Below are 13,102 nucleotides of genomic sequence, written 5' to 3'. Positions count from 1 at the left end.
TGATTTTGACAGAGTCCTAATTATCAATCAAATTTGGAAATTTCTTGCTATTTTTTTTTCCCGAAGGTCAGCACCCAAAATTAACTGACTTAAAAAAAATGCATCAGTTTAGTTCCAAAATTTCTCTAAATAGAAATACCAGTAGTTTGAAATATTAATCTATAGAGAAAAATTTAGTGTATTAAAATTTGGAGATCTTAGATAATGTTGGTTTGCATGATGTCTAATAGAGAAATGCAAGCTTATTTACTCAATATTTACTCAGTATGAATCTGTTTTTTTAGGAGAGAAAAAAGTTTAGTAAAGGAGGCAATCACTTACATCTTCTGAACATAGGGAACTTCACACTTGATCCTGAGATTGTGCTTTATGTAAATCTATAGACAACTATTTCAGCTCAGTGATGTCATATACTTGAACAAACAACATCTTTAAGTCAATTTACCCTCTTTTACCCTCCTCTGTAGCCACTTCTGTTACTGCCTTCAATAAATCATCTTTACAAGGTAAGACATATGAATCAGTAGAAACAAATCACAATGTGGAATCTATTGGTAAATGGAAAGTGAGCTTCTAATTTTATTTGCTTTCTTAATATTACTAATGTGTATAAAATTTTTAACCAAGACAATCTTCATGCTTTATTTCTTGAAAAAATAATATATAAGGCTCTCCTTGATTTCTCAACTTAATACAATAATATATTTTAAAATTAATATTAACTTAAGAATGTAAGAAATATATTCTTGACTCTCAGACAAAAAATGATTTTGCTAGGATCTTTATTGGGTACAAATGCTGATAGTTTGGTTGTACCCTGTAAGTCATTAACTATTATTCATAATAATCAGGGTATATTAATCATAAAGAATTTTTGCAGCCATTGAGTTGTTTTTGAATATTTTGTAATACTTGGAAAATGGCTTATTCTAAAATTAGCTTTTAATGCAGTTGTAAAAAAACTTTTACATGAAATTTCTGAAGGAAAATGCGTAAAAAATTTTATAGTGGTTACCTTTGGGTGGTAGGGCTATGGATGACTTTTCATCGTTTATATTACAGAATTTTGTAATGGAAATTTTCCCCTTTCATAGTAAAAACTTTATTAAAAACAGCCAATAATAATAAAGTCTGTAAGTCTTCCACACATTATAAAGGAATAGGCTCAGATAGTTGATTACTGTAATAATTACCACCCTACAAAAAAAAGCACAATAAACTGTGCACATTTTATGTTATTGGAATCTCCTTTCTTTCCCATTTTCAATTTTTCCAGGGTACAATGAATCTCCCAATTCTAAGAATTAAGCCCACATAAGTAATAGTATGATTATCCATTATTAGTGCCTAATGAATAGGAGCCTAATCAAAGGAATTAAAATTTCCTATGTAAAGTATACTGTATACTGGTTAATCAGAGGGCAGGCATTTGAATTGACAAGCTCCTTTGACAAGTAGATAGAGCAAATAGCTTTATCTGTCTGGATCTAACCTTCTCCTTCTATGACAACAAAGAGATTGGAAAAAGTTGTCTTTGTGGTTCTTTTCCTGCAAAATTCATTTTGTTACTTTTACTTGGCTTTTGCTCCTACCTTTGCCATGTGAGTGAAACCTATAACCTTGTTGGCCTTATTTTGAAGATGCTGAATGTATTGATTTCAAATAACCCTTGCAGCTAAAAATATATGTGGTTTATTCAGAATATTAAGTGTTATGAACATAACCATAAGACATTGGAATAGGAAAACTAAGAAAGCTCCTCTGACAGTGTCAGAATCTATAGGGTCAGGCCAATTGCTGTAAATACCCCTATCTCCTAACTATCTGATATGATCAGGGGTTTAGAATTTTGCATGCTATTACTTATAGCCTTTCTTCTGGAAACAGGAAACCGCAGTATTTGAGTTGCTTTCTAAGTAAGCTCAAGCCCTTGTTTGCCTTAGTGTTTAACTGTGACTTGTAATGATCCCTGGCATAGAGGGTTAAGTGAAAATGTAGGGGGTAACTGGTGTAGAGATGAATGGGCACCTGGAAACTACTTTTTAAAAAAAATAACTATATGAAATGATGTGGTTATATTTATTGCACTGTACCAGCATGTGAACTTTCCATCTACTGTTCCAACTAAATTTCATTGTGTATTTACATAGTTAGTGGAGGATTCTTATCTTAAAATAAAATAGTAGCATTCCTTTGGGGGGAAAAAAAAAGCAAGAGGTATTATAAATGTTCTTTAAATCAGTTTCAGTTGTACCATTTAATATCCATGTGTTTTGGACATTATTCAAACTCTCTGGTCAGCTAGGTCCTCAGATATATAATGGGGTGATACTACCTGTTTCCATTCTTTACATCCCACAACTTAGAAAAGGGGCTCAGAATGATAACTTATGATACCTACCTCACAGAATTGTTCCAAGAAATAAATTAGGCATGTAAAAAAATCTTTAATCATGGTGTGCTATCCACATATTCATTACTATTAGTTGTTAGCATTGTCAATAAACTTATGGTATCAAATGCATATTGCTTATTTAATATTTGAAGCATCAGATTTATAAAGTTTTATTTTGTTAATAAGGCATATTGCATTAATTTACTAGTAGTTATTACTTTCCTGGGATAGCCGCTACTTTATCATAATTTAATTTTTAAACATTCCTTTTTAAGTAAAAATATTATACATTTACCCCTAAATAATAGGTAAATATTTAAGATTTTAATTAAAGCTATATATTTGCTCCTAACTGCTACTTTACCTACATCCCACCAGTTTTTAGATATAATACTTTGTTTCCTATGTCACTGAGATTACACTGTGATTTGCCATAAAGCCCATATGTTTCTTAGTAGAGATGCTTTTGAAAATTTACATATCTCCACTCCTTATCTATTAAAATATTTTTTAAATTTGTTTATTGAATAAACCAAGTCATTTGTCTTACTGAATTTTCCACATTCAGATTGTTGCTAATTGTGTCCTGTGATGCCACTTCACGTGTTTTCCTATCATATTTCCTATAAATTGATAGTTAAATCTAGAATCTTGTTGAGATACTTTTGGTAAGAATATTTCATGGGTGGTATTGTGTAGTTCCATTTGTAGACATATATTGACAAGTTATCTTTTTTTTTTAATGTTAGCCATAGATAATTATTGCTATATTGTAGTTAATTTAGATTTGAAAAAAATGGTCATTATCTATTGCAAACATTAATTATTAGTTGAGATATTTCTAAAAAGGCAAATTTTCCCATGTCAGCTATTTGTCTTTCATTCAAAAAAGTCAGGAAAGTGTGATTCTTTCCCTTCATTAATTTTTAAAATAATGGTTACCTATAAAGATGAACAATGAGAACCAATTATTCTTTTTTTGTATCACTATGAATGCATACAATTAAATATATGTTATGTTTCAGTTTATTGAGTTATTTTTTTTAAATAATATATGTTTTTATTGATTTGAGAGAGAGAGAGAGGAAGCAAGAGGGAGAGAAAGAAACATCAATCGGTTGGTGGCCTCCCATATGTTCCCAGACCAGGGACAAAACCCAAAACCTGGGCATTTGCCCTGACCAGGAATCGAACTGGCAACCTTTTGGTGCACAAGACAACACTCAAGCAACTTAGTCCCACTGGCCAGGGTGTTGAGTTATTCTTAAGACACTCAATTTGTCTGGACTCTTGCCAATAGAAACCATATGATATTGGTCCTTGAGTTCTTTAAAACCACCCCAGTAGATTTTGATTGTTTTCTCTCTGGTATGACTAGATATTACAGGTTTATCTTTTTTTTAAATTTTTTTTATTTTATTGATTTTTTACAGAGAGGAAGGGAGAGGGATAGAGAGTTAGAAACATCGATCATAGAGAATCATCAACCAGCTGCCTCTGGCACACCTCCTACTGGGGATGTGCCCACAACCAAGGTACATGCCCTTGACCGGAATCGAACCCGGGACCTTTCAGTCCAAAGGCCGACGCTCTATCCACTGAGCCAAATCGGTTTCGGCAGGTTTATCTTTGATATCAACAAATAATCAGTCATTCTTAAGCAATCCTAGTTTCCTTTAGTGGGAAATGGTAGAAAGACAATCTGGGCCAGGTGACTTAGCACTGTTGGACTTGTCTGTTTGTAGGCTCTTGACATTCAGAAATATTTTTTGGCAAGTGAAGTATTACATATGTGACCTTGAGGCTTGAAATTTGTCATTATAATTAAAGTGATTTCTTACTCCTGCTATAATTGACATTTGGGATCAGATAATTCTTTGTTGTTGAGGGGCTGTCTTGGACATTGTAGTATGTTTATCAGCATCATTGGTCTCTACCCAGAAGATACCAATAAAACATTCTCCTCATCCTAACCCCTCATTGTGACAACCAGAATGTTGTGACAACAATTGTCCCCAACATTGTCAGATGTCTTCTGGGGTGTGCAAGGGAATCACCCCTAGTTTGGAACTATTGGATTAAAGAAATATCATTTATGAAACATATAATAAAGTACTAAGAAACTATAATGAATCATGTTTTAGAGAATAAAATATTTTATCATAGTTTAGCTCTGACACAAAAATATAGCTCAAAATAAACAAAGGGACAAACTGTATATAGAAATTTTATGTCTCATTTAATTCAAAGCTTTGTTCTTTGAAATGTTGGTAATTGTTTGTGGAACACAGACTTCTGAGTTACAAAGAATTGCATTTTTCATAGCTCTGTAATTTTTTGATTATTCACCCCGAGTAAGTAAGCTTCAGTTTCTTCTGCTGTGAAATAGAAACAATAATACTAAATTTACCTATGACTTTGAGAATGGAATAAGATATAAGGTGCCTAGCAGAGTGCATGGTTCATAGTGGACCATAAAGGGTAGCTTTTATAACAAGACACATTTTTCAAAGGCAAGTAATTGTGAGAAACCTTGGAAATGAACATATGATGTACAAAAAGGCCCCTTTTTTCTATTTTAGAGTCCTGCCAAATATCGCCAAACTTCGACATTATGAAGGAAAAAGAAAATAAAAAGTTTTTCAGCTTTTTTCAGCGCAGTAAGAAAAAGCGGGATCAAGTAAGTGGTTCCTTATTTATCATTTTATAAGAATCTTCTAATCTGTTTTTTAATCACATGTGCTTTTTTTAATCTTGAATTTACATTTTGCCTTTTCCTTCTTTATTAGACTGCAAGTGCACCAGCAACCCCTCTAGTGAGTAATAATCGTCCAACTTTTACGAGGTCCAATACCATTTCCAAGACATACATTTCCAACACCCTGCCGTCGGACGCACCCAAGAAGAGACGGGCTCCGTTGCCTCCGATGTCAGCCTCTCAGAGCGTCCCTCAGAATCTCGCTCACATCCAGGAGAGGCCAGCTCATGGGGTCATGAAATCCATGAGTGCAGATGAAACAGATAAGGTACAGAATTCTTTGTTTTGTTTTGTTTTAGGATAGGGCACAGGACCATCTGTTTTTCTTCTTACCTACTTGTCTTTTTCCACATAGGCTACTAGTAAGGTTAGTAACAGTTACTGATAGGTAGTAAGGTGAATAAGTAGTCAGTAATAAGGTTAACACTGGGAAGAGGTTCTCTAGATATATACAGTTCTCTGCTATAGTAAAGAATAAATATATTGCCCAGATGGCATGGTGCAGTGGTTGAATGTTGACCTGTGAAACAGGAGATCAAAGTTTGATGCACTGTCAGAGCAGATGCCCAGGCTGAATTCTCAGTAAGGGGCATTCAGGAAGTAGCTGATCAATGATTTTCTTTCATCATTGATGTTTCTATCTCTCCTCCCTTCTTCTCTGAAATCAATAAAAAGTATTTTTTTCAAAGAGTAAATATATCCATTTTAAGTAGTTTTCACATTCGAGAAAATAAGTCATCTGTAACCCATAAAGTGATGGTCTATTAAGGAATAACTAGAGGCTTTTGCTTGTATCTATTAGGAATGGAAATATTCATTTTTGAACATTTTTCTTTTAACAGCAACACAATCTTTGTGTCACTTTTGTGAGTTTCTAACTGGATATATGTTTTTTACTTTACTCAGAGAGCCTCAGGGAGATATACTTGCATCTTCCTGGTACATAGATACTCTATAGCTTAAAAAATATATATCTTTACACAAAATGTATTGCAGTTCATTTATACATTTTTATGTTCAAAGCACTGTTCTAGGTATACTTTTTCCCAAAAATTTCTAATTATTGCTCCTTTTTAATCCCAGAATTTCCTGGAGTATGCTGTTTTGTGAAAATCCATTTGCAAAATTACTTTTCATGCCCATAAAATCTGTACTTTCCTTACTTTATTCAGGTGGACAATAAACCGGGTTTTAAGTAAACGTGATTGAACATGAGGCCATATATTTTGTTTCTCTGAATCAGACAAATGATTTAAGTGACTTTAAGAGCAGGTTTTATGTTGAGATATTTGAGATACTGAGATGTTTCTCTGTGTTTAAGTGAGGGCTTTGATTTCCACCTTGGAAGCTAAGTCAATTCAATACTGAGGTAATTTTACTCTTCCCAGCACACTAATGAATATTTCTGTGCTTCCTTAACTTAAACACAAAAGAGTTAACTATAGATTTTAATTGTAATTTATCATAGGTGTCTTTAGAAAGTAAATAGCTACTCAAATAGAAAAGGACAAAATATGCTTAAACCCAGTAGTTACTTGGAAAATCATTTAGTAAGCTATTATTTTTTGTTTCTATTAAGATAATCTTGTCTAATGGTTATGGTATAAAATATTATCAAATCAGAAGAATAGTACTTATCTTTTTAAAGGGTGTAATCATTTACTAACAAGCTTTCCAGGGTGACTGCGTGGTAGTGAGGTGAAGTGTCACAGAAGAGGTGATTCTTGGGTTCAGCTTAAGATATGTGTGGGAGTGCATTCGTCAGGCAAGAGAAACCCCACCCAGAGATGCAGAGTGTGAAGCCTATAGCAGATCTGGGCAGGAGCCAGAAACAGAGAAACTGAGTTAGATAAGCAGGGGCCCCTTCAGGGTTGCCAACAGCCTCCTTTTGTAGCTGTAACCCCTTTACACTTTCTCTTAGTAAGTCAGTTAAAATGCAACATTTTCAGGATTATTTTCTATTTTTGACTACCCCAAAACTACATTATAGGGAACAAATAATGATACCCTGGAGTAACTACTAAAGTCTGTCATTTTCTTTATAGAGAAATAAATCTTAGCCGCTCCTCACAAGTCTTTATTCCAGCTGTCCTCATCCAATCTATTCCAGTAAACTTCCCATGTGGTTGGATCCCAAAGAGGTCTTTCTAATAGTCTGCTTTTTAAAATTCCAGGCTGCGCTACCAGTGTCTGCACCAAAAGTGATTTCTTTTGATCCACACCCTCTGCTTTATGACCAGTTGATGCCCCCATGTTAAGTAATCTTTTCTTTTTTAGTATATTGTGTTTGGCAAACTAGATATCTTTATACATAAATTTTCTAATTCTTTTTTCCTTTTGATCTGGGTAGTTCTTCTATGCATTGTTACTAGGACTGAAGATTATTTATTTTTCCCTAGAAAAGCTGAATAAGATTGGTGCTTAACCTTTCTTTAAATCTATTCATTATAAATTATTAACAAGCTTTGGTTTTATTTGTGAGTGCCTGTGTCTGTGTGACACTTCTGTTCATGTGAATTCATGCCTATTTAGGTATCTCAACACCTTTTTTTTTTTTTTTTTTTAACTTCTTGGCCATATTAGATGTAATCGATGAGCTCTGGGTCTTGATTTTTTTCTTCTTCTTTGGTCTTGATTATCTTTTGATAACTCAGCTCTCTTTTAATGTATTTGTTCTTTACCCATTTTCTAAATTTGGAATTATCTGAGTCCATGGTGTTAGCCTATATTTACTGTACTCTTTCAGAGACAACATCTGTTCTTTGTTGAGTTATTAACTGTAATGGCTTGGATAATGTCCCCGCAAAAGATATACCCCAGTCCTAGCTTTCAGTGCCCTGTGAATGTGACCTTACTTAGAAATAGTGTTTGCATATGTAATCAAGTTAAGGCTCTATTAATTAGAGCATCCTAGATTTAGATTGGGTCCAAATCCAATATTGGTGTCCTGAGAAGAAGACACAGGCACAAAGACACAGAGGAAAAGGTCATGTGACAGTGGAGGCTCCAAACAATGGCAGGAGCCACCAGAAGCTGGATGAGGCATGAAAGGGTTATCCCTTAATGCTCTCAGAGGGTTATGGCCTGCTAACACTATGATTTCAGACTTCTGGCTTCCAGAACTGTGAAAGAATGATTTTTGTCATTTTAAGCCACCCAGTCATGGTAATGTGTTATGACAGCCCTAAGAAACTAATACATCAACTTTGTAATTCCAATTCCAACATTTTTCCTGTTGCAGTTTAAACTCATGGCTGCTTCTTGACTCATCACTACCTGGAAATCGGAATATTGGAAATCAAACTCTCTTTTTTTTTTGTCCCATATTGAAAAGCTCAAGATTACCTTTATCGTTCATTATTTTTTTCTTTTCATATCCAATTAGTGAGCAGTCCTTCCCTCAATCTCTCTTCATCATATCTACTTGTCCCTCATTCTCATTCTCTCTCCTGAAATCTGATCCTAGAGAAACCCAGGCAGAGGGTAAGGAGAAGATCAGTACTTAACTTGTCTTCCACATCATGTTTTCATAATAAAAGAATGTGACAAGTTGCTACTTTTATATTTTGTAATTAGCACTTCACAGTTCAAGACTTGGATAGCTGGCTGTTACTTTCTGGGCGATCAAGATTGTCTACAAACTGACCACAATTTGAAGGAAGGGGGCCTATTCTTTCTTTGTTTCTTTGCTTTTTCTTTCTTCTTCCCCCCCCCCCTTTCTTCCCAGCTTTATTGAGGCATAATTGACAAATAAAATTGTAAGCTTGTTTAGAATGTGCATCACGGTGATTTGAAATAGGTATACATTGTGAAAGAATTCCCACCATCCAGTTGTACATTCACTACCTCACATCTCTCTCTCCCATTTCTCTCTCTAAGTGTACTTACGTTCTACTCTTTTAGCAAATTTCAGTTAAGTGTTATCAACTATAGTCATCATTTTTACTTTAGATCCTTAAACCTGATTCCCCTTACAGCTGAAAGTCTGTCCCATTGCACCCTCTCCCTATTTTCTCCACCCCCCTGGCAACCTTTTCCAGTATCTGTTTCTATGAGTTTCACTTTTTTAGATTCCACTTACAAATATCACCTTGCACTATTTGCCACTTACTGTCTGGCTTATTTCATTTTCTGTTGTCCTCAAGATCCATCTATGTTGTCAAAATAGCAGGATTTCCTTCTTCCTCATGGGTGAATAACATTTCATTGTGTATGTATTCATATACTATGCACTATGTTATAACTCACCTTTTGGTACTGAATGGTGTATTTTGGATATGTATCAGTTCATAAGGTGGTTCCTCATTTCAAAGGCGGCATAATATTTCATTGACGTATATGACATAATATGGGATAGCGTGAGTACCCCATCTTCTACAGGTAAACATTAGGGGTATGTTACTGTTTAAAGCTTTTAACCTTGTTAATTTTCTTCCTTTCCTCTTTCCCAACTAGAGGGCAGGAATTGTGTTCCCCAGCAAAAGAAAATCTATAGGTAAACTTTTAGCATTGCTTCCACACAACTGGGTATAGTATATACAGCGAGAATGTCTGTCACGCATAATATCACTAAATTTTAGTATTTTACTTAGATAACTTAAAAATTGCTCATATTTTCTTTTTAGTAAATTGGCCCAGGTAATTCTAGGCAATATTTTTCTTAAGGTTTTACAAAAAAGCCAGAATTTTGGCAAGGTTGTATTGAATGATTAAGGACCAGTAATGAAAATGTGATCTATATTACATAATGCATATAAATTTAGTTGACCTTTGAATTGAAGTTATTTATATAGCCAGATGTAAATATTCAAGAAATTTAGCAGAACTATAAGTTTATGGGTGAATTTTACTTATTTTTCTGCTTGCTTGTTTTACATTTAAATCAAATGTAGTCATCATTATAGACATTTTATACCTATTTGATCATTGAAAATAATGGCAGGCTAAGAAAAATATAACTAGAAAAAAATGACTAAATAATTTCCAGGTCCATAGAGAATATTGGGTACATTCTTATCCTGTAGTTTTTATTGTTTAGAAAGTAAACCACAAGGGTGCGCTGTTTAACAGAATTACAGCATTCTGATTTTTCTCTTCTCAATGTCCCCTCTCTCCCAAAGCATCCTTTAATAAAGCAGAAAGAAAATACTAGAAATAGTTACATTATATTAGAAATATGAAATGCTTACCTCTTCTGGGTGGAGTGCCGAAAAATAGAGCTGGAGAGATAAATAACAGTAATGCATCACAAAGTGATTTATAGTTAGCACAATTTTATTCATTTTGAACTTTTATTTCATTTTAGTACTTTTTAAAGTAGTCTTTGGTATATTTGCCTTAGACAGGCTTATGGATAAATCAGTTTATCTGTAGCTTGGAAAAAAGCCTGCCAACTTTACCTATTTTATGCTTTTTGGATATCTGTTTTTAAAAATTTGCCTGTCCTCTAAGGCATTTCTTGATACTGGCAAATTAAGGTATTTGGATAGTGATTTGGTTGCTTAAACTGAAACTATTCACATGAAACCTGGTGATTTTCTGAGCTAAAGTTGCAACCAATTGTGCAGTTTCCAAAGAGGATTCAATAAAGATCCAAGTTAGAAAAATAATTTATCCTATTTTTTTTTTAATTCCTGAATCTAAAATTATTTTATCCACCTAAAGAATGTGTTTCAAAGACAGTCGCTATGGCTGCAGTGTGCTTTCATGTCCCCAAGTTTCTCTGTATTTTCTTTCACAAGATTTCAAGCCTTGTGTCTTTTTCCTTATAAAGGTGAACATACTTCTGTACAAATGTTCACTCTGAGAAAGCACTATCCGATTAGAGATTTTCTGGCAGTTTTTCTTGGTACTTTTTGAGCATTATGTGGGTATAATTCTGCCTAAACCTTTGAAATGCCATTCATGTCCCAGCATATGTCCTACTTGGCTCCTGCTGCTATTTACATGAGTCACATCACATGCATTATTGTATGAAATCTGTATAGTTATGTATAGTAAGATTATATGTATATAGTTATTTAGATAAGATTGCTATTTATTTCACACATGACAGAAGTCAGACCCAAGGACATTGGCTGGAATTGAAAATGACTTATCATTCTGGGATTGAAACTGAGTCCAGAAATCCAGTCTCTGCCCTGTATGTGTCTGTGAGAAGCACTTTTACTTAAATTAATGGCCAAAGAATGTCCTGGTTGGCAAATTAGCATTTTAACCCTATTTTACATTTGAAGACCAGGAAAAAATTGGACAGAAGTTGTGTGTACTAATCTTAACACACAGAATTCACAGAACCTGTGGGTGAATTCTTCCCTTTTTGCACATTTTGTATGACTCTATAGCTTACAGTTATGTGTATATTTCAGAGAGCAGATTTCCCCAGATTTCTAGCCTAGTACCTTGTTTTCTTTAGGATATTTGCTTTTGGCTAGAAACATAGTCAGGAATTATCTTGATTGGGCTTTTCCTTTGGTCTCATTTTGCATTCTACTGCAAACACTCAAATATTGAGAAATCGAAATACTTTGCCATCCAGTATTATGCAAGTGAAATTTAATACTCAGAGTGTTACTTTTTTGACAGCTGATTTAATTGTTTTTTTTAAAAATGTTTGACGTTATTCATCTTTTACCCAATTTTATCTTTTAACACTTACTGTGGTTTACAAGCAGATGATAGATTGTCATGTGTTTATGAAATGTGTTAGTAGATTTTTGATCTTAGTTTCACTTAATGAGTTTTAAACCCCAGTTTTACACAGAGTCATTAAATTTGTTGTAATAGAGCATGTATATGTAATCTTTAAGAAATATTCCTCTTTTTTGTTTCTCCTCCACATAACATTTGATTTTCCCCTCCACTTTCCACTTTTATTTATTATATAGAACATGGACCACACACATACTTCCACAATTGCCTAGGAACAGTAGTTGCCATGGCATTTTCAGTTTGATAATATGGAATACAGCTGTCTGTTCTTCCAAAAATATGACTAGTTTCATTCAGCAGAGAAATGCCAACAACACTGTAAAGTATCTAATCTGCTTCCTCCTTTAAGGCTTTCCCAGAGAAAAGATGAACTTTGTCATTGTAGTGGTCACTAGCTTTTCAAAGGTTCATCATCACAATAGGGACTGTAATGGTCAGTGCTTCTGTAGCACTCACCAATGTTTCAGACGAGGTTCTAAGCACATTACTCAATGTTCACAAAAGTCTTCTGAGCCATCACTTTTTACGTTTCTGCCAGCTTTGCCTTTGACCTAAGTGTTAAGGACTATGTTCATTATAATATTAATAAATTTTAAAGGACAATAATATTACACAACCAAAGGACTAATATGCATGCATATTAGCATAACCAATGGACACTGACACTGGGGTGGTGGGGGCTTGCCCAAGGTGGGAATGGTTGCGGGGGTGGGACTGGTGTCAATTGGGGGAAAAAGGAGACATATGTAAAACTTAAAATGATAAGACATACAATAGGATAATTTTGAAATGAGTATGGATTTTTCTTCTTTATGCTAGTATTCCAAGACTGTGCCTCTCAGAAGTGCATACTGAGTTAATACAGCATCATTGAAAACAATCAGTGGTAGGAGTCTTCCTTTACAGCTTCTCATGTATGGAGTTTATTTAGTCTTTCTACCCGGTGACATGGGGATCTCATGGGGGAGGCATGCCTTTTGCTGGTAACCAGCGTATATTAACAGAGGACAAAGCAGAGAGAAGCAGGCCTGATTTTGGAGACACAATGATAAGAAATGGTGGGGTCATTAGGATAATGCCTGGTCTGCAGCTTTGACTCCCTTTCTGGGATGAATGGAATTGGCCCCAGTTTGTTCCTGTGATCACTACTTTACTTGGCAGAGGGCCTAAACTCAGTTCATCTGTAAATGTTGAGCATTTTCCTACCATGTCCTGAACACCTCTTTGTCTTGAGCACA

At 34.4% G+C, this 13,102-nt stretch overlaps 1 protein-coding gene across 10 annotated transcripts in view; it reads left to right on the top strand.

The window, feature by feature from the left end:
- The window catches only part of COBLL1 (cordon-bleu WH2 repeat protein like 1), a 140,701-nt gene that overhangs the window by 93,689 nt on the left and 33,910 nt on the right, over positions 1-13,102 (top strand). For 6 of the 10 annotated variants that reach the window (XM_084891597.1, XM_084891595.1, XM_084891593.1 and 3 more), the window contains 3 exons: positions 468-506; positions 4,978-5,075; positions 5,185-5,421. In XM_084891597.1, the coding sequence (XP_084747723.1) occupies positions 468-506; positions 4,978-5,075; positions 5,185-5,421 (374 nt within the window). The remainder of the gene's footprint in view (positions 1-467; positions 507-4,977; positions 5,076-5,184; positions 5,422-13,102) is intronic. The other 4 variants (XM_084891594.1, XM_084891592.1, XM_084891598.1 and 1 more) reach the window with 1 other exon arrangement.

Source organism: Pipistrellus hanaki (genome assembly GCF_964339955.1).
Source record: "Pipistrellus hanaki genome assembly, chromosome: 8".
Taxonomy (NCBI): Eukaryota; Metazoa; Chordata; class Mammalia; order Chiroptera; family Vespertilionidae; genus Pipistrellus; species Pipistrellus hanaki.
This window is presented reverse-complemented; position numbering and strand designations above follow the sequence as displayed.